This window comes from Drosophila yakuba, chromosome 3R, assembly GCF_016746365.2.
Source record: "Drosophila yakuba strain Tai18E2 chromosome 3R, Prin_Dyak_Tai18E2_2.1, whole genome shotgun sequence".
NCBI lineage: Eukaryota > Metazoa > Arthropoda > Insecta > Diptera > Drosophilidae > Drosophila > Drosophila yakuba.
In genome coordinates this window covers 3,820,475-3,841,635 of record NC_052530.2, presented here as the reverse complement: position 1 = coordinate 3,841,635, position 21,161 = coordinate 3,820,475, and the positions used below count along the sequence as shown (strand labels likewise).

Below are 21,161 nucleotides of genomic sequence, written 5' to 3'. Positions count from 1 at the left end.
ATATCCTGCCTTCTCATCCTCAGAAAAGTGCGCCCCAGGGGTGCATTGAAAAGAGCGTATGTGTATTGTTTGTCTGGTCGCTCAATAAAGTCGAGGAACGGAAAAACACTCTGCGATCCAGCGAACCGCTTCTACGATGCATACAGAGTGCGAGGCTCCAGGAATTTGATATCAGTAGCGAGGTAAAAGGCAGTTGTAACTCAAAACCGACAACACAGAACGCCTTGAGTGCGCAATGCTTGTAGGTGTGCGTGTGCGTCTCGTCGCTCGTGCTAGTGTGTGTGTGCGGCAATTAAACAATAAGAATCTTTGGGACAGCGGCATGGGGCTGGCTAACTGACAGGGACACTCCAGTACAGTGTCTACTGATGGGCGTGGAAACGCACACTTGGAGACCCCATCAACGCAAGCGAAGCGCCCAACTGGGCGCAGGTCGTGGTAGGTGGCTGAGGTGGGCAGGTTCCTCTCCTGCAGGTGAAACTCGAGATTCCAGGCGGAACTCGTTTCGACCCTCTGCAGCTGTAGCTAATTGGTAATTGGTAACTCGAAAAGTTCGTTGTTGTATGTATGGGCAGATGCTAAGTGCGTGGAGCTGCGGAATTCCAAGCAGTGTACTTTTGTTTATATCTGGACCGCCCTCTCCGAGTTGTTTGGAATCTAAACTATTCTCACTATTACACATGCGCCAGTGAACTTTCAATTAGATCATTAATTTTAATATTGCGCGCGCTTGTGTGATTTCAATTAGCTTGGTCAGCCATCAAAGTATCCGCACTTGGTACTAGCTGATTCTAGCAATACTTTTTTTTCTTTAAAAGAATGAAAGTTTATCAGCCTAAAGAATCAGCGTTAAGAAAACTAACACCAGACTTGGGAGTAGTACTTTGTCAAACGGGTGCAATTAAAAGTAAGAAATGAATAATTGAATAATCTCAAAAAAAAAAGAATTATATTTCTTATATAAATGGATTGATATTGAATTTAAACATCTAGTCTTTTTTTTATTTTAATTGAAATTCTTAATACATCTTAACTATTGAAATATTGTGTAACAAATGGGATATAAAATTCTTTTGAACACAAAAGTCTCTTAGAAGGGCTTGTTTTGTGCTGAAAGCTAATAAATGTGTATCCCTACATCTATATATCCAAAATTGTAGTAACCAAATATTATATATTAGTAAATCGTACATTAGTGATCACATTTTAACTATATATTTCGCAATACCAGTCCGCTTTGTAGACTATTTTCATTAGTATCAAAAATGGAAGCAATACTAGAGTGAAAGGCGGATTTCGACTACCATGCCCATGTCACTGCAAGCCTCCTCGGTTCCACCCACGGCTGCTGTGCCTGCCACTTTGTCGGTCAGTGCATCCGACACTCAGATGCTGCGTCCTCAGACTCTGGCTGGCCCCGAGCGGGAGCCTATCGAGTTTAACATCAACCTGGTGGGAGCTCCTCCCGAAGTGGAGCAGCTGGTGGAACAGATCAAGAGCGTGGCCGAGCAGTTCCTCTACCACTGGAAGAGCTTTCCCATTGGTGAGTTTCCTTAAATGTTGCGGTGATGAACTATACTAACCGAACTCTATTTCAGTTTTGCCTCAGGCGCTGGCAAGCAGTAGTCTGAATTTGACGGCGAAGAACGCGACTAATAGCGTGAGCAGTCGCAATACGCGTCCCTTTAATTTGCGCGACCTCTTTATAGCGCCTCCCTTTGACGAGCTGGACGCCGTGGCTTCTGACGGGAGTGGAGAGCCCCGCCGGCTGACGAGCGCCCAGCTGAAGACTCTGCGGGAAACTGGGTGAGTTTCCAGTCACGAGACAGCGCCGTTCATTTCGATGATGGATAGATTGATGGATGACTGATGTTGGATTGAGAGATGTGAAATTGCTAGCTAAATATGCAAAAAGGTCAATTGTGCAGCTAGCAATTAACAACTTGCTGATTAACCGCGCTTTGGTCACATAACCACACCTGATAGTGATTTCTTTCGTTTTTTTCAATTCCATAACTATTGCCAATCATTCCGCGACACTTAGCACACAGCAAACGCAAAAATCAAATTAAGGCATGCTCCAAATCTATCTCAAAATTAATACGATAGCTATCGTGGTCTGTTTATTTGTTTCCTAACCAAACTAAACGCATGTCCCACTACAATTGTTTTTATTTCGGTGTATTACTTGCCAATGAAACATGAAACGGTAAACAAAAATTTGTGTGACATATTTTTGTAAAGCTTGCAAAAGGATAAATATGGAAAGCCGAAGAAATTAACTTTGGAACAATTGGAAACCATACGTAAAAATGGGTAAATAAACACTGTCAAGAAGGCATAGAAAATAGCATGCCATTGCATTCAAATTTGTTTAGTCGGTGTTTTTCTATTTGTACATACATTTTCTTTTATAATCGATGTTGATTGTCTAGATGTTAAACCATTATCTTATCATTATTATAAAGACGCTCTGATAAATTAGCATGCTCGTTAAACTGAAACCTAAGCCCATAAGCGAGTCTGCATGTTCAGAAATACACAAAATATTTAGGGGAAATGAACACAATCCGAGAAAAGTATAATTGTTGCACATTTGCGACGGATTTTCTAAAAAAAAACAAGAGAGAACGCTATAGTCGAGTTCCCCGACTATCTGATACCCGTTACTCAGCTAGTAGAAGTGCGAAGGAGAGTCTTCAACACTGAAAGTTTTTGGCGGTTTGTGGGCTTTAGAGTAGGCGTGGCAACATAAATCGACAAACTTGCGCTGCGTCTATGTCTCTGGAGTTTGTATGCCTAATCTCAACTTTCTAGCTTTTGTAGTTCCTGAGATCTCAGCGTTCATACGGACGGACGGACAGACAGCCAGATCGACTCGACTATTGATCCTGATCAAGAATATATATACTTTATATGGTCGCAAACGCTTCCTTCTGCCTGTTACATACTTTTCAACGAATCTAGTATACCCTTTTACTCTACGAGTAACGGGTATAAAAATCTTAAAATTCTCCAAAGTGCTGATAACTATAACTATTCTTCAAAACAAGTTCTTTGCAAAACAATCATCCTTGCCCCAACGCATTCTCATTTTCGCACGCAAACATTTAAACATATTCACCTAGAATCGGGCAAACCATAATTCTGAATCTGGTACACGCTTGTGCATGCCGACAATTTGTCATTAATCTAAAATCTATATCATTTAAGTGTTTTATGTCGCTGTGATCTTCCATTTGTGGCGAGTATCAATAGCTAATTCGTTTTCCTGCTCCTCCACAGCGAGTTCGATGTGCCCAGTCTTCATTTTCCTGGTCAGGTGCACAAGTGGCGTCTTTCCCAACTACTTCAAAAGGGCAAGTTGCGGGCACAAGACTCCTTTCTGAGCGATCTAGCCCTGGCTGCCCGGTTCGTGGTGGTAACTGCCCGAGCTCGCATCCTCTCCCACTTCTTTTCGGTAGAACAGGCGATGCACGGCTTGTTGGAAGCGTTCACCAGACTTGCAGACATGTTCATTGGTGTACCGGCTCTTTTGGCCCACAACCTGGACTATAAGATTAAGGAGGAGCGCTGCCGATTTCTCATAGCCGAGTTGGTTTGTCGGGTAAGAAATTTTTAACTGGTTTTGATATTTTACTGTAGTAAGATCCTGGGAATTTTTACAAATTTTACTGACAGCACTGAAATTCTCGAATTCGTTTATCCTTTATGTTTGCTTAATATTAAAATATAAATATGTAAACTCTCGAATTATTGATTTTTAGCCCGAGTACGAGGACTGCTTACACGGTCTGTGCTCCTATGTCCGGAAGATGCTGCGTCGCGCTACGATGGAAAAATTCGACTTTAACAGCTGCGAGGTCAGCCAACCTGTGCCGTACCTATTCCTTACGCCCAAAGGACAGGAGATCGACTTGCGCCTTTTCTGCCGCGACATTATGCGCAAGGCACTTCCAATTCTTATTGGCATTCTGGAGAGAGAGACGCGAGGCTGGTTCCTGCATTTCCGCGAGCGTTTGATTGCCGAGCTGCGTGCCAAGAAGTTAAACGACAAGGAGATCGAAGAAGAGGTGAACGAAGCTGTTATGAAGGAGTATCTACAACGCGTCTATAGCTCCATCGTCTCCAATGCAAAGCTGGCGGAGCTGGGCGACGGAGTGCCGGAACTTCTCGTGCAACAGGCCCAGTCGGTGGTAATTATGTACAAGGCTGTAGACAAGGTGGAACAGAATATCAAGCGTATTCGTGAGGACCATAAGAAGTGTCTGGCCAATGACCATTCCGTGCTGTCGCGGGTTGCCCCTTGGTTGCGCTCCAAGCTACGCCACGCTGAAGAGAATCGGCTCCACAAGAGCGCCTGGTCAGCCCACGAGGAAGCGCTGAAAATGTGCACCCAACATAACCTGCACCAAACAGCATACTTCCTGTCCCGTGACCTAATCTTCATGAAGGAACGCGAGCCAGTACTCCTTAAAGAGCTGAAGAACGCTAAGACTCCTACACGCAGCTTTCAATGGGCGTGTCGCATTTGGTCGCCGCAGTCGTGGATCATCCGTCGCAACTTCCAGGGCCAGTCTGACGTGATTCCCACTGTGATTAGCCAATATGCCACAAGCATTGTTACTCCCCGCTCGGATCCTAGCCAGCCGGTGTTTCTGGTGGAAAAGGAGATACTGCGCACAACGAGCACACGCTGGCCTTTCTGGCGCCTGCTAAACATGATACAGCGTATATGGTGCTGGTCTTGGAATATGATGTTCCTGCTTGGCATACTAGTTCCGTGGTGCAGTCCACTCGGATTGCGCGCCCTGTGCTGTGTGAAACCTTTTATGCCCGACCTTGAGCTATCGCAGATCAACGGCACACTGTTCCCAAGGAAGACGAGCATAACTCAGACTCTGGCGTCACGTCTAATCGAATTGTGGCGTCATATATCAAAATCACGAACGCACTTCGAGACAGAACCTGATACGGGTAAGGTTTCACTTTCTTAGATCATACTTCATAAAACTTGATGTTATATAACTCTTTAAAGGCTTTATTGGAAAGGGACTGACAAGAAATCTGAATCGAACTTGGAACTATTTTGTAAAAGGATTCTTGGGAACGATGGTCATTTTATTCGCCTTTCCCCTTCTATGTTTGGCCGCAAGTTTGCTGAGCATTATTCTGGCTGTGACTGCGCCTCTATGGATTCCGCTGTTTGTACTACTACTCCACATCTACATGATCCTAATATATGATTTAGATGCGCCTGATAATATGAAGAATCGATACTGCATCCTATTGGAAGCCATAGTTTGGAATCTTCTGATACAGGGGTTGCTGCAGCCGGTGGCGGCGGTTCTAATGGCCACGGTGATCTGTCCATTGGCAGCAGGAGTCGTTTTAATAGGTGCGTAGCCTTTTCATATAGAATTTTAAATGTCTAAACGCTTTCAAAATCACTTAGTTGGAGTCATTCGATATTCCCTACGATTGGTGTGGGACTCTCTTACCTACCATCTGTTTATCAAGAAGTGTGGACGTGTACCGGCCTCAGATAGCATTGCTGTAAAACGAATTGCTGGACCTGGACTGGCATTAGACTATTATTTTATAATCAGACCAGAGCAGGCTTTGGCTGCACTGGAGGCTAAAATGGAACTGGACGAGTTGCAGGCCTACCAGCATGCCACGGAGCGAGTGGTTCTGCAGCCACAACAGGATTTCCTCCAGTTTGTTGAGGCTTGCTTTGGGCCTTTTTCAGCGCAGATCAGTAAAACTGGTCCGTACTTATCGCTGGATCGCGAAGCGCAAGATCTGATGAGTACGCTACACGAGAAATTAGAGAAGCGACGAAGAGAGTTGCAGACCGCATTGACTACCCAAGTCAAATCGCGCATAAAGTTAAATACCAAAGAATTGAAGGTTTGTGCTAAGAATTTGTTTTTTACATTTAATGAATTTGTTTTTCTTAAGATTGCTATACAACTGGCCGCCCATATTTTAGAGAAATATTATCCGTCTCATGTCATCGGCAGACTGTCCATTAGCGAAGAGGAATTCTGGGATAATAAAGTATGGAGATGTTAACAAAATTATTGAACTACACTGATAAATTCGATTACTAATTTCCAGGGTCTCACGGTAAACGACTGGCCGGGACTAGCTGGTCTTATATACACCGATATATTTAGTCTAGATTTTTTAACGCCATTGACTGAACATGATACACATTTTAAACTAGAACCACATGCCTCGCTCGACCTGATGCGATATACTGAGATGGTGAAGAATGCAAACGATGTAATTGGTTCGAAGGGCCTAGATCTGCTCGGCAATGTATATGCGCCGCGTGGCAATGTACAGGTGCATCTGCCCTTCCTAGAAGTGACTGCATTCAATCCACGCTCCCGCATAACGCTCACTTTCCGCAAGCCCGAAAAAAGGTAAAACATATATATACTTGTTAGATTAACTGATGATAGTGAAATTCTTAACAGGGATATGTCTGTGGGATTGACCACCCCGAGGGTGCGTGCCCACCGTGCCCAGCATGTGCCGAAGACTTTACAAGATGCTCAGAAGTCATGGCGACCGTGGAAGCAGCAATGCGGGGAGAATAGCGTTACGGAAAAGCTGCTCATTCCGTTGCCAGTCCCCCATCCCGTTCACATTGCTATTGCCATTTACAATCGCGACACCGAACAGCCTATCCCCTTGGACTCGGAGTTGGTTTGGGAAATCCTAAAATCCATAGAAGACTGCCAAGGCGGCGATGCCATGGTATGTTTTTGTTTACTGGCAAAATGATTATGATTCATACATTCTTTTCTTTATTCTTTTCAGGCTGTCCAGGTTGGGGCGCGGTATCGAGGAGCGATCATTGAATCGAGCAATGATTCCCTGGATAGCAGCAGCAGCATTGGCAGTACTCGCGACTCTGGCTCAGGTTCAGTTTCGGGCTCTGCGTTGGGCAACGGCACAGAAACTTTACCATGCGGCAACCGTGAGGTAGTTTTGATTTAAAACCTTATTGCATATGTGGACGAAATATTTCTTCAAAGATTAATTATTTGGTTTGTATTTACTGAATCCGCAGGTCTGCACCCAGGTTAAGGTAGATACCGAACCAGCTGCAAGCTCTTCTGGTTTCCATTGGACTCTAAGCAATTGGGGCGCTGCGCAAACGGCACGACGCCGAACCAACTCGAATGTGCGCGTGGACTTGGCCAGTCCCGAAGATATATCCTTGGATACGGATAGTTCCCGTGCCGTTTTTAATAACGCGTACGGCACAACTGTCTAAGAGACTTCATTTGTTTGGGCACACAAGAATATATAAACCATGTCGATTTTGCGTGGCTGCTCGCTGTTAATACGTTTTATCGAATGAAATTTCGAATATGGTCTTAGTATGCGATGTTTTAAAAAGGGATCCGATTGTTCACAAAAGGAGTTCGAACTTAAGCACTTGTGAACAAATTCCAGGGAACAATCGTAAATACTTAAAATGTTATCCTCTTCTCAATATAAAATCCAGGGTAGCCGCGCTAGCTAAAGTGTAATAAGAACAAATTTATCTAAGTATATTTACGGTTTAAGATATACATATTTAATTCGGTAATCTACACCGAATGGCAAGTCGAAAAGCAAAAAATTCAATCTAGTCGCAAGCAAATTTTATGCAGCAATCTAATTCGTTTTCTTATGCAACTATGGGCATATACTAATCGAAGCTTCATGACCATTTTCCACCCGAGTTTAGTTTATTGCGATAATCGTTATAAAAGAAAATACAGAAAAATACTTATTAATTAGGTATACAACATAAGCCATGAGATTTTTCTTTGTACCTAACCAACAACACACTTAAGGCCACGATTTGTACCACGAGCAGTTAAACAAATATTGTTGATTAATAACTAATTTATTTATATAAACGCAACCTAAAAGAATACTAATTTATCGTCTCCAATACTTATTCTTCCAAAAGACGAAACGCAAAATATTAATAAAAATGCGTAGAATTGCAGTGTTGCAAGAACACATCAATCGAAAGCATAGATAACAGAATTCAAAAATTTCAGCGTAAAGAACTTTTACAAAAATATAATAGACCATGTATAAAACATTTTTACATTTATACATACATGTATTTAGATCACATAATCGTAAAATAAAACTATTAATGCATTTGTATTGAACATTTTCTAACCTGGCGTAACATTCTAAATACCAAATTGACTCCATCCCCAGAGCAACATGCCCTCCAAGTATTTCACATACAGAATTATGAAAAAAATTTGTTCAACTGCCACAAATCCAGGTATTACTTCTTTAATCCACGCACTACTCACAATCAGTTCAGCATTTTATGTCTTCGGTCGCTTCCAGTGTTATGTTCAAGCCATTCAACTGATTTTGTAATCTTTATATAATTTAAATGTCAAAATGCAAACACCAGCAATGGAATGAATCTCTACATACAAATATACAAACATTTACATACATATGTAGTTATACAAATTAAACGATGGAAACCCCAAAAACGGTAAATCTCATGAAAATGCATTCAACAATTTTATGTAAAATGTTTCTTAATATTAATGAAAAATGTATCAATAAATTATGAATGAATGTGTGCTCGCAACTTTATAAGCAATGTTTAGATGCGGGAATTTCGAATACAAAAAGTGTTCTAGCGACATTTATAGAGTTGCAAGCACGATAATAGTATAATATGTAATAATAAAAATGTTGGCTAAAAATTATGTGCTTACTGTTTTTATTTATTTGGATGATTACTCATATACGAAAATCAAAGAATCAAGATAAATGTAAGTACAAAAAGTTATTTTGATAGTATTTATTTTAAACATACATATATACCATTTTACATGTAAAGATATTAATATTCACTTGACAATAGTATAGTTGCGCTTAAGATGTATACTCTAACGGTTAGCTTAAAACTAATTTAACCAACACAACTCGTATCGAATAAGTAAATCATTCAGAAATTAAAAACGGAATATTATAAGGTAATCACAATATTTAGATTTTTCAAGTATGCTTATATTATGAAATTTTATTCATACAGTATTGACAATTAAATAATATACTTAATTTAATACAAGATAGAACATGCTTTAAAATTGAGGTCGCTCTGCGAACCTTTTTAAGTTAATGACATAGGTCGAGGTTCTAGTTTCAGGTATTATGAAGTCATCGAGGAGAGTTAAGGTTAAGATTTTAAGGTTTTGAAAAATGCGTTATTAACATGTTAACAGCCCTAGATTCTCTGAGTGAGTTTCCTACATAATAATGTACTCCTTTCAAAATGTAGAATTCTATCGATCAGGATATTTGAGAAAATATAAGTGTGGGTTTTGGAATTCCAATTTAAAACAAAATGATTTTTGGTATTTATTTGTGGTATTCAACTATTCTTGGAGATTTCATTTTTGAATACCTACAATCTTGTTCATTTCTCATTGCATATATTGAGAATGAGTTTCGAATGGGATACATGTAATGAGGGAAGCCAATACTTTTGGGTTCACATTTATGCGCGTGCACAAAGAATGTTTATCAAAATGATGTACCGAAACTGGTATGCAGTTCTATTTCTTACAGACTCACTGAAACGGCAGGAGGCTGTTAGCCGTTGTGTTGAGCAACCCCAACCGCTGCTTCTGCTTTCGCTGCTCCGTCATATGGTCCTTTAGTTCGTGTAATTGGGTGGACAGGTTCTTAATGAGAAGCTGGGTGTCCAAAAGCTGTGCCTGCATGCTGCGCAACTCGATTTGTTCTCCATCGGCATCCACAGCCGCTAGAGACATGGCGCGAAGGCGAGGGAACCACTCCAAGATTCCGGCCTTGACCATCGCATATACATAGCTTTCGGGACCAGTGAACTCAGTGGGGTCCTTCACTTTTACAAGGACGATGAAGTACAGATAGTGCCACATGTTGTGCTCGCTCTTGATATGCTCTTCAAAGCTTACGGTTTTATTATCGAAGGCGGATCTATTGAGTGAGCAGATAAAACAGGTTGTCTTCAGGATGGCCTCTTTTTGCTGCTTTTCCGATCTCAGGTCGGCGAATGTATCGATGATGACACCAAATATCAGGTTTAAGACAATAATAATCACAATGAAGAAAAAAAGCAAGTCGTAAATTACACGTGCCACAAACAAGCCCTCCTAAAAATATACAATTAGTAAAACTTTTTGAGATCTACGGATGAAATTTACCTTGCTTGAAGGTGCCCTGAGTATGTCACCAATGCCGCCGCCATTTCGCAAGCCCTGGTTAAGAGTGGTTACTATGCACATGACCAGCGAGTCGCACGAACGCTCTTTCAATTCACCGCCCCCTACAATCGGTGGTGTCACATCCTTGGCTGCCTGGCAGTTTTCCACATTATCTGAAGCAGAACAGGTCTCTCCTAATACCGGCATAGATAGAGTCAAAGGAACTGACGGAGGAGTCCCATTGTCTTGCTCCTCAAAGTCCACGCTGACCAGAAAGTCATCCTTGAAGAACATGTACCCAATGATCGAGAACAGGTAGACCAGAATCAGAGCCAGGACAGCTGTCAACACGATAGAGCGACCATTGCGGGTTACGGATCGAATAACATTGACCAGGGTCTCCTCCCGATAGACCACATCAAAGAGCTGTGAACAAAACAAAAAAATAAAAAAATGTTCCTTCTGTATAAAATAGATCCACCTTACCAGCAAAGAGTAGAAAAAGGGATGAAATATCAGACCGCAAAAGCAAAATGCTATATAAATGCAATGGTAAAGTAACTGAAAGTCAGTTATAATTTTAATTAGCTGCTTTTCAAGAGTGCCTTTGTTGCCCATAATGCTCACTATGTGAACGCTTTTGAGGGTCACCTATTTTGAAAGTATAAAAATAAACGAGATTCCTAGGCATATATAGTAAATTTTAAATACCGTTACGACTCCCAGTAAGCAGAGGGTAGACTCCGGCCCCAGTAAAAATATAAATCGAAGAATGACGGAGCCTATAAAGGTTCTAATTCCAGACTCGCGGGGTAGCGTTAACACAATGACAAGTGAGAATATCGTTATAATCCAGAACAACAAGGAGATATGTGAACTGAGCTCTGAAACATATGACAAAGATTGTTATAAAATGGTTTTGATGTCTTTCCAATAGTCTCACCTGGCACACTATTATCAAAGGGATAGAAGAAGGCAACAATCATATTGATAACAACCACACAGTTAAAGAGGATATTGCTCCAAAGAGACATGTAACTGCTTATCCAAAATAGTAAAGGTTGACCTATGCATTTAAAAAAAAAATAAAGAATTATTTTACTTATTAGTTCCGTCAATATAAAGGTTTCATACTTCTTAGCTTCTTTTGCCATTTCATCTCGTTAAACATTTCCTCTGCTTTATCGAAGAAGTCCGCCACTTTAGATCCTTGGTCGTCGCGTTCTGCGGTGTTTAGGATTTTAGTTTTGGTGTCCGTGGTCAGGTATTCACAGATCTCGGGAATGGGAAAGACTATCTGCTCCAGAGTGCGATCGTTTCTAACAATCTGAATACATATTGGACTTATACGTAGGATATAGGGATTATTACATGCCGTATCTCACCTCTATCTGGGCAGTGTGCGTGGCGTAGTACATCAAGGCCTGACTTGTTTTGGCGTCGAAGCTGGCGGACTGTGGATCCTCGGAGGCTTTCAGCAGGCTGGCCAACTCCTTATTGTGCTGAGCCAGCTGGTGGCACAGTATGTATATGTTGTGGCCCACCTCCCGCGGACTCACAGTGGCATCATCATCGTCCGACCCTGCGTCCGGCTCATCCCCATCATCCTGCTCGTCAATCAGCTCTTCCTGGTGGTATGCCTTACAGGCCACCTCTACCAGTTGCTTGGGATTCATGTTGTACAGAATGCGTTCCGCGTTTTCGCTGTCCCCCCTACTCTCCATAATGGCCAGGAGCAGCTTGGAGGCATTGTTCTTCAGCTCCAAGACCAGATCCATGCGGTTCTCGCCAAGCGGATTGATATTGTTCAGAATAAGCGCCGTGATGATGTCTAACCCATTTGATTCGTGGGTGGCTATGCAATTCTGGTTCTCGTGACACGGTCCTTGGCAGTATTCTGTGAGGGCCTCCAACGTCTGATTGATCAAGGCCACATTGTGCTCGTTTATGTACAGGCCTAGTAATCCCAAACCGCCTGTAGTAGATCCACAAATGCAGTCCAGGAACATAAGCGTCTCCGATACCAGGTTGTTGTTCGTCTTGTTGTTCTGGTTCCTCAGCAGGTTCTGCATGTCCGGATTGTGGTTTTCGCAGAGCAGCTGAAGGAACCGTAATATAGGTTGCATGACCAGCACCTTGTTGGACAATTGGTTGCGCTGATCGCGACTGTCCTTGTGCTTTTCCAGCTTTTCGGCCAGTATATCCTCAAGCGGACTGTTAACACTGATAGCGGAGCTTTCCTCGCCGGAGTGGATGTTTCGGGCATTCCCGTAGGCACGGGCAGTTGCCAGTCCGGCATTGTGCAGTTCCCGCTTTAGTTCTTCTGTGATTACCACTCCGTTGCTCTTGAGGCCATGCTTGCGAGCGATCTTGTCTAGTTCCAGATTGGTATCCTGTTTGTGCTCGTGGGCTTTAGCCGCAATGTCGGTGGTGTTTACAGTGACGGTAGACTTGATCTCCTGCTGTGCATCCTTCATCTTCTCAAAGAAGACTTTAAAGAAGGCCTGGTTCAGGTCGTCGCTGAGGAACTTCTGAAACATACCCTTCTGTATAATGGGGTTGCCGCCTTCAAGAAGTGCAATGCCCAACTCCACAGCTTCAACAAAAATATTTGGGGAATGTACGGACTTGATAACCAGCTCGACCACAAGATCTGAGGCACCTTCTTTGTCCAAGTGATTCTGCATCTCGTGAAGCGTTTTGCCCGCTCGCTGCAGGTACTTAGCCCCAGGTCCGTGGGTCACTAGGTGGTTTTGCTTTGTAGGATCCATCAAAGGAGCGGCCAACAGAGGAACCTCATCGTCCGGTACCCTTGACGTGTTTTTGCTATGGAAGTAGCGCAGCAAAAGTGTATGTCGCAGTGCATCGCCCTTCTCGCCGTAGTTCACATCAATGGCCATCATTTCACGCAGCGTACGAAGAACCTTTACACACATGCGCTCCTCCTTCTCCTCTAGCAGCTTTTCGGTGTGCTTTATCAGCTTTCGGATGAAACCACCGCTTTCGCAGCGCTTCCGAGCCTCTGTTCCGGCGGGAAAGAGCAGCTCTGAGCGGTACAGAATATCCACTAGAAGCGATAGTTCCGCCTCCACCACCGGCTTCAGTTGATCCTCTAAGAGGGACACTATGTCCTGTAAGCCCTCGATGATTGAGCGATCCCAGCGCATCAGACTAGCTGCTTGCTGAGCCTCGTACTTGGGCTGTTTGGATGCGAGCAGCCATTTTGTAGTCTGTCGGGTCAGCATAGCCGTCTTGCTGGACATTGTTGCCACCTGCTGCTCCAGCTCGGGGGGGAGGGCAATGCTACGCATTTTGGCCGACTCTGTGAGCGTGCGAATGCAGTTTTCCACGTTGAAACGATCTCCTAGCGACAGCCAACGGCACTGGGTGATTCTGTGTGCAGCCTGTAGTAGCTGTACAAAGATTAACTGACGGGACAGCACTATAGCACTCTGATCCGAGAACGGACTGGCGAAGAAGCTGCCCAAAAGATTGGTTACCCCATTTAGGACGTACGCCTGGAGCGTCTTGTTGCTGGCGGCGGCGGGGTTCGTAATGAGCTGGTTGATGTCCACCAAGAAACTCTTCTCAAATAGGCTCCACATATGCCCGGAGGAGTAGATCTCCTTCATTTCGACCTCCGTATCGATGTAGCAGTGGTTGAGAAAGTCCACGTAGGCTTCTTTAACCTCCGGCATGCACAGGGGGTGGCAGATGATTGTCACTATGTCGTCCAGAGAGAGCAGGTTGTTGCACTTAATCTCCGTGTAGACGTTCTTGCCCATGGTGCAACAAGCCAGGAGCTTCACCAGCTCGACGTGGTATTTCAAGGCGCTGTCGTCGCTGAGCTTTTCCATGCGCAGCATTTGCTGCTGCATCATTTGAACAAAGTGGTTGAAAGAACCCTTGTCATTGTAGAAGACCAGCACATCCTCGCCGGAGTTAATGAGCTCCTGCATCACCATGTCCTGGCAGCGTCGGATGAACTGGTTCTCCGCCCGCACTATGGTCTGCAGGAATTGCAAGTAGGCTACGTGACGGCCATGAATCTCAATGCAGTGTACGAAGTGCTGTACCACTTTGTCTGTCACCTCGTTGCACAGTGCCAAGTTGTCCTTGAAGATAGCGCACACAGTCTTCGCCTCCAGTATCTGTAAGACCAATAAGTATTTTTTGGACATCAATAAAAGAAAGCACGAGGAATTTAGATGAGGGCATAGGTACATTGGCACTTGTATTTTCAATTATTAAATGCTTATAATATTCTAAAAGATCCACAAAGGATCAATTTACAAGTGCCAATAATTATATATTAATATTTATATTATATATATTAATATTAAAAGAACCAGTGAACGGTTTTTAACATACCCGTTATTCGTAGACTAAAAGGGTATACTAGCCTGGATTCAATTATGTTAAAAGTAAATGCGACGAGAGCTCATAAAGCGTTCGGATAGTGAACCTACTTATGACGTAACCGTTGGTTACAAGCATGATATCTACATATATTACGCACATTTAGGAAGACTCGTATCTCATCAGAGTTTCTCGCTAGTCGCCGAGCGTTCCACAATCCGATTTTTATGATTGTATTAGAATCCGAGATAAAAGAAACTGGACCACTTATCAAAATGCTTCATTAGACTCTACAGTCTCCTCAGTTAATTTAAACATTTTGTAGCGTTAATATCCAGAATGGCAGTTTCTAGTGCAGGAATTTATTCCCTGAAGATCTTGCCAGAACGGGTTTAATTTTATAGTTCCTGAGATTTCGACATTCATACAGACGGATAGACAAACGGACATGGCCAGATCGACACGGCTAGTGATCCTGATCAAGAATATATATACTTTATATGTTCGGAAACACTTCCTTCTGCGTGTAACATATTTTTTATCAAATCAAGTATACATAAATCTTTGCGAGTTTGTTATATTTGGGAATTATTAGGAAACTTACGCCCGGATTCAGGAACAGATCGAGGTGGTTGTGCAGCAAGACCTGGTTCTGCTGATTGCCCAGACAGAAGTTCTGCAGGAACTCATGGGCCAGACACATGAGCTCCTTCATCAACTCGTCGTCCTTCTCGTCGTACGGATTCTGGAGAAGATCGAGAACGACGGTGTGGACACCAACATTGCGGAGCAGTCGTTGCTCATGCTTGCGTGGCTTGACTACAGAGCCTGGACCGGAGGCAGTTACGCAAAATTTGTTCATGCGGATGAGAATATCCTTGACCTTGCGGTACTCGTTTCTCTGCTCCTGGGACAGGGCGGCATTGTACTCCAGGCTGACAGCATCTCCCCCGGCGTCGGTGGCCCCTAATTCATCCGTGGCCTTTGCCTTGTACACCCACAGCTCCGACTTTTCCACGCTCTGGCGAAGGATGTCCAGATCGGACTTGATTTGCTTATAGGACTCCACGTCACTGTCCGAAACCAGTAGTTGCACCTGAAAGCGGAGGCAGAGGATATATCTTGGTTAATCTGGAACTGCCTGGTTAATCGAAGCTTTTCAAAATCATGGGTACATACAAAATCAAAAGATCGGTCGGTACGGTATGCGGTGTAAGTCCACTTTATTAGTTGTGTTTTTTTAAACTAGATCATGAGTTCAATTGCGTAATTATACGATTATATGGTATCGAATTAGTAAGGTCGAGTCTCGATTTAAAAAAGAGATAGAGAGTTAGCGCATGCAAACACAAGAGAGAAGATGAGCATTAGATCAATCAGTGAGTTAGTAGCAAATTATTCTACTTATTTTAGTAATAAATATTTTGAGGAAGAAATTTTTTTGTGAGACCTACGTGTAAAGGGTATAACTAATCTAAATAATTAAATAAAGCGAGCTTCAATGAATATTTGAATAAATGTCAGTTATATAAGTAATTAAGTATATACCTAGAATTACTTTTTGATTATTATAACTTAAAGATAAGTCAGATAATAATCTAACCAGAACCGCAAATATTTCATGATATAATTATATGAATATAACAACTCTGCTTCCTATCACATTCAACGTACCTGTCGAAAAGCCTGGAGGACCTCCTGGCGCTGACTGAAGTGCCGGAAGAGAAGGTGCAGGGCACCCGAGACCAAGGGCGCGTAGTCGTGCATAATCAGGTGGAGTAGGACACGCAGAAAAGTACGTCCGCCCTGGCCATCCAAATCCAGATTAGCTGCGTCGCTCCGCTCGCAGTCGAAGATTCCTTCCGCCTGCACGCCGATGGACTCCAGATCGATGTTCTTCTGGCGGGCTGCAGTAGCGGCGGCTGCCGCAGCGCCGGCTGCCACGGACTCGGAATTATCAAGGGGGTCAGTTTCATTGGCACTGCCAGGCGTCAGCGGGGCCTGTTGTTGGGTTTGCTGCTGACTCGCCTCATTGTTACCAGCCGAAGCGGCCACCTCGGACTCGTCAAACTCCCGCTTGAATATGGAGAGCAGGCAGCTGATCCGGTAGTCCAGACGAACGTCCAAAATAAACTGCAGTATTTCGATTATCTTTAGTTTGGTGTCCATCACCAATGGATACTCCTTCATTAACTGGGAGACGGACTTCCGCTGCTGCAGGGAGATAGTGGGCGCAGCTATGGCCTGGCCAACTGATCCCAGGGCCAAAGATGTCATAACTGTGTTTATATCCCCAATCGAGCGTAGAACTCCACCTTCGGCTGCAAGTTATGGAATTTAACAAGTGTGTAAGTATAAGTAATCAAAGTGGAAATAATACAAATAAGAGTATGTTTTAATTACATTATCTATAAAGTTAATCTTCATAAGCAAGTCATAAATACAGATGGCTGACACTTTAAAACTGCGCTTATCCTAAGCAAGAATATTTTCAATGTTTCGTAAAATTCTTTAAATATAAAGAATTTACCATTTTTTAAAAAATTTCATACTATAAAAACTTCTTACCCTCCGTGTTAGTCTTTTCTTCGATAGCTTGTTAAGAGAAAACGATGGAGCTTAAAACTCTAAAGATATCATCTGTTTAAGAATATACAGGACTTACAATCAGTATCCGTGCTGGCGAAAGCACCTGATGAATTATCGGATACGCAGTCCAGAATTGACAGAAGCGTCTTTGTGAGTCGTAGAAGATCGCTAAAGCTGTAGAACCCGAAATAGATCAGATCCCTTGCCAGTTTAACAACCTGAAAGTTCACTTTAATGAACAGTTCTAATTAATACTTCTCGCCTAAGGGCAGACTTACCTCGAAGGTGAGTTTGTTTTGTTCTTGATCTGTAAAGAGCCACACCTTGGTGGCCACATTGCATAAATAGTTCTCCACGAAGGCAATGGTTGTGTTGAACTTAGCCCGACAGGCTTGCTTGTTTTGATTTGGCTGCTGGTTTTTGCCATCGTAGCTGGATGAGGAAGTAGATAGCACCTCTAATCAAGCGAACTTTCATTTTGACTTACTCCATTATGGACATCTTTGAGGGTATCTCGCTCCAAAGGCGGGCATACTTCACAGGTGTCACTGGTTCCTGGGGATCGCGATCCACGTGAAGGTGCAACATCAATCGGCAGAAAGAAGCTCTAAGCTCGTATGGCATGGTTTCATCCGACATGCATCTGCAAAAAGGATATGGTTAGTAATTTCAGTCGCTTCACCTGTTCCCAGACTTACTTCAGGATTAAATCAATATCGAGGCGAGGTGAAAGCTCATTTAGAGCCAAGTACTGACGGTTGAGGCACATGTTCGAGAACAGATTCAACTGGTGGCGATAGTAGTTCAGAATAGCCGCCTCCAGCTCGCCGCCATCGCAACTGGCCAAATCAGCCATAGACCGGGATGTCTGCAAGTCAACGATTTTTATAATTATTTCTATACTATATATTAGAATATCTTCTTCGGTTTTCATCTTACAAATCACACACTTAAATCAACTGATAAGAAACATGTAAAAGTACCCACCGGTTGTCCCGTCCACTTGAGGTGGATTTCGTATTTATCCCCCGTAGATGGGCTGCCACAGTCCTCGTTTAGGCTGACACTGTCCCAGGTGGTCGTGGTGGACGTGGACTGCACATCAGAGCGATCATCATCGTCGCCAGCGTCCTCGGTGAGCGTGGCCAGGCACACGTCTTCGGAGGTGCCTTTGTAGCAGCGCGCTGGTCCGGATCCGCTCCGCAGTGCCTTTACTTGTGTCTCGATCAGTATGTCCTTGTTCTTGTCGCTCAACACGCTCTTGCAAATCAACTCCTGGGTGACCGCGATAGCTTTGCGATTGGACACGCACAAGTCTGAGAGGTAGTCGAGAAACCGCGAGTCCCAGTTGTGCATGTTCTTACGCACCAGACCGACGAATGTTTCAATTTCTGCGGCTGTTATGTGTTTCTCCAGTAGCTTTCGATTGTTGTGCAACAAGGCCGTGATGGTGTCCTCTGCCAGAATATCGTATCCAATCTGCTTTTGCATTAGGCCAAAGTGCTTGGCTATATACTCCTGATTCTTCCGGTAATCCTGTTGCGACAACCTCAGGATACGGTAGCACAGACGAAAGATGTTCTTGTAAGGACTGTTCTTCGGATCACTGAGCTCATCCAACCGTAGAAATGGACCGTCTCCGGCTGTGTGCTCCTGAAAAGGACCCTGTAAGATCTTGAACAGCTGCTTAAGGATGTACTGTTCGCGCAGCAGTTTCTGCCGATCCCTGATAGGATTCTTTATGGTGAATTCTAGAGCCTTTGTCTTGTTCTGCTCATTCTCCATTCCGGCTATAAAATACACTATGTCCTGCAGCAGCGAGATCAGTGCCCGTCGCTCGTTAATGGAGATGCTGCCATTATCCAGCTTGCTGGTAACCGTGGCCAGCACTTTACAGGCGTCATTAGCAAAGTCCAGGTCGCGAACTTCCACCGGGGAGACAGGAATCAGCGCAAAGGCCTCCTTGTCCTCCTTGATGGGTGAGCAGCAGACCATCGACATCACCGGTTTGTCGTCGTCGGCATCGATGGGTACCGAAGTGGCATGGACCCACGTGTTGGAGCAAATGTGCTGTAGGCGCACATAACTGGACTGTGGGACCAGGCTGTCGGGGCGAGCCATTGTAGTGGCGTCCAGAACAAACACCGAGGCAATATCCGCAGAATACGGAACGGACACGAGGCGGTATTGCTTTCCCTTGGGCTTGTCTAAATTGGATTTATAATTAATAGTAAAAGTAACATGTTAATAAAGTTCAATACCACATACCATTAATGGTGGAGTTCATGGTGGAGCAGCTAAGGCCAGAGTCTTTGCTACAATCCCCCAAATGCAGCTCGTGACCTGATGTCGAAGCGGCGGAAATCGCCGAAGCATCGATTTCCGCTTCGGCCGCCAGATAGTGTCCTGTAGCTAGGTGCTTGAAACGGTAGAGAGAATTCCAGTCGCCGGCGCCGCCACGGCAGGAGTCGTGTTGGACCACCTCGATCTCCCAGAGCGCCTTGCTGCTGGTGGCAGCCGTGGCGCTGGTGCGTCCCGTGGTGCGCAGAAATACGTGGTACTGCTTTTTGTATTCGTCCATGGTGAGGAACTTCTCTTGCTCGGCGTGGAATAGACGCACAACGTCGCCGCCCTTGAGGATGTGCTCCTGATTCTCCTTGTGCTCCATGAATAGTGAGATCTTCCAGGAGGTCGATGAGTTCAAGACGTTGACCTCCTTACATCCGGGATTGTCGGGCAGTTCGTAATTGGCTGCCACATGGAGGTTCTGCTGATCGGCGTTCACCGGACTTAAAATTACCTTGTCACCCACCACCACGTAGTCGCCGATGGAGCGAAGCTTATAGAAGGGCTTTATGTAGAACCACGAGCCCTCGTTCCCATTGGCGTCCAGATAAACGCGCATAGCATTCTTCTCCAGCAGCGACGGCAGACGCTTGTTTACTGTCAAATATTTGTTTGATTTCAGATGCAGTAGCTGCACCACAGCCCGGCCATATTGAATTGAGGTCCCCAGTAGCTTCTTGTTCTCCGTCTCGTTTTGTTTCTTCTCGATCTCCGCCGCGTGCTGTGAAATACCATATATATTATATACAAATTAAATGTTAACTATCTTATATATATTCTCGAGCTTACATGCAACCGCTTGAGGAGATTGGGATCCGTATTGGAGCTGGCCGATTGTTTAGCTGCTTTCCAAAATTGTTTTTGGGCAGAATAGCGGTTCATGGGACATATTTTAATGAGGCAGTCTAAAAATGTATCACAAAGATAGTGAATATCAACTACGAGTATTAAATATTGCAACTTACCCCTGAACTTTTTAGGTGGACAGCTGAGGTCTCCGGCCTCGGGACACACCACTGTGCGATCATCGACTAGGCTGGTAAAAGAAATCAGATGTTTAGTGCAGGACTCGACAACAGGTGTCCCCAAGAGATCCTTCAATGGTTCTTACCCGAGTGTGCTCAAGAAACCGCAAACGCTGCCCTCCGCATACAGGGACACAATGTCCCCCAAGTGCAGGAAACTCGCCGAGCCAATTATATTGTCGCCCATGGCGGAAGCCCTCTGTGGGTTGGGGCTCGAGAAGGGAATTGGATCCAAGTGTGTACAGTAGCTCTCGTCAGGTGGCGCAACAAAGGGCCTCAACCCGATGCTCTCCACGTGCCTGCGCCTGTTGCTGTTTCTACTGGTGTACCTGTTTATGAGCTCGGAGCCGTTTTTATTGTTTGGGGGCGTAGTCGGTTACGCGAGTTAATTGCAATGATTTGTCGACCTCGTTAGGTCCTGCGGGGTTTGGCAAAGGAAAAAATCAACGTGAGTTCGTTTTCATTTAGGGAGAAAATAAAGAGCGCTCTAAAGATAAAATATATGTAATGTAAAAATAGTTATGGTTTATAAAATTAGATTAGGTAATTTATTTGCCAATTTGTCATTTACGGTGTATATGGGAATTAGAAAGCGATG

At 44.0% G+C, this 21,161-nt stretch overlaps 2 protein-coding genes across 12 annotated transcripts in view; one reads left to right on the top strand and one right to left on the bottom strand.

Moving 5' to 3' along the window:
- Window positions 1-26: 26 nt before the first annotated feature.
- Window positions 27-8,643, top strand: LOC6535421. Of its 3 annotated transcripts, none has more exons than XM_002096034.3 (13): window positions 27-182; window positions 1,232-1,543; window positions 1,599-1,806; window positions 2,245-2,316; window positions 3,286-3,607; window positions 3,768-4,977; window positions 5,039-5,398; window positions 5,456-5,913; window positions 5,965-6,063; window positions 6,124-6,434; window positions 6,489-6,771; window positions 6,835-6,999; window positions 7,088-8,643. In XM_002096034.3, the coding sequence occupies exons 2-13, from the start codon at window positions 1,306-1,308 to the stop codon at window positions 7,292-7,294; spliced, it is 3,933 nt and encodes a 1,310-aa protein (XP_002096070.2). In that variant the 5' UTR covers window positions 27-182; window positions 1,232-1,305; the 3' UTR covers window positions 7,295-8,643. The 3 variants fall into 3 exon arrangements, with proteins under 3 accessions (XP_002096070.2, XP_039232250.1, XP_015047147.2); XM_039376316.1 differs by having other exon boundaries at window positions 7,053-7,191; XM_015191661.2 differs by lacking the exon at window positions 2,245-2,316.
- A 181-nt stretch (window positions 8,644-8,824) lies between these two features.
- LOC6535420 (inositol 1,4,5-trisphosphate receptor) overlaps window positions 8,825-21,161 on the bottom strand; it is a 22,563-nt gene continuing 10,226 nt past the window's right edge. For 7 of the 9 annotated variants that reach the window (XM_002096033.4, XM_039376313.2, XM_039376309.2 and 4 more), the window contains 19 exons: window positions 20,650-20,981; window positions 20,504-20,574; window positions 20,328-20,443; window positions 19,461-20,259; window positions 18,180-19,399; window positions 17,891-18,060; window positions 17,680-17,835; window positions 17,471-17,624; window positions 17,269-17,410; window positions 17,172-17,198; window positions 16,278-16,924; window positions 15,208-15,699; window positions 11,630-14,395; window positions 11,379-11,571; window positions 11,188-11,310; window positions 10,956-11,128; window positions 10,731-10,895; window positions 10,245-10,670; window positions 8,825-10,193 (listed from right to left, as the gene is read on the bottom strand). In XM_002096033.4, coding sequence (XP_002096069.3) covers window positions 9,627-10,193; window positions 10,245-10,670; window positions 10,731-10,895; window positions 10,956-11,128; window positions 11,188-11,310; window positions 11,379-11,571; window positions 11,630-14,395; window positions 15,208-15,699; window positions 16,278-16,924; window positions 17,172-17,198; window positions 17,269-17,410; window positions 17,471-17,624; window positions 17,680-17,835; window positions 17,891-18,060; window positions 18,180-19,399; window positions 19,461-20,259; window positions 20,328-20,443; window positions 20,504-20,574; window positions 20,650-20,750 — 8,508 coding nt within the window. In that variant the 5' untranslated portion in view covers window positions 20,751-20,981 and the 3' untranslated portion in view covers window positions 8,825-9,626. Of the gene's footprint in view, window positions 10,194-10,244; window positions 10,671-10,730; window positions 10,896-10,955; window positions 11,129-11,187; window positions 11,311-11,378; window positions 11,572-11,629; window positions 14,396-15,207; window positions 15,700-16,277; window positions 16,925-17,171; window positions 17,199-17,268; window positions 17,422-17,470; window positions 17,625-17,679; window positions 17,836-17,890; window positions 18,061-18,179; window positions 19,400-19,460; window positions 20,260-20,327; window positions 20,444-20,503; window positions 20,575-20,649; window positions 20,982-21,161 lie in introns of those variants that run through there. The other 2 variants (XM_039376314.2, XM_039376315.2) reach the window with 2 other exon arrangements.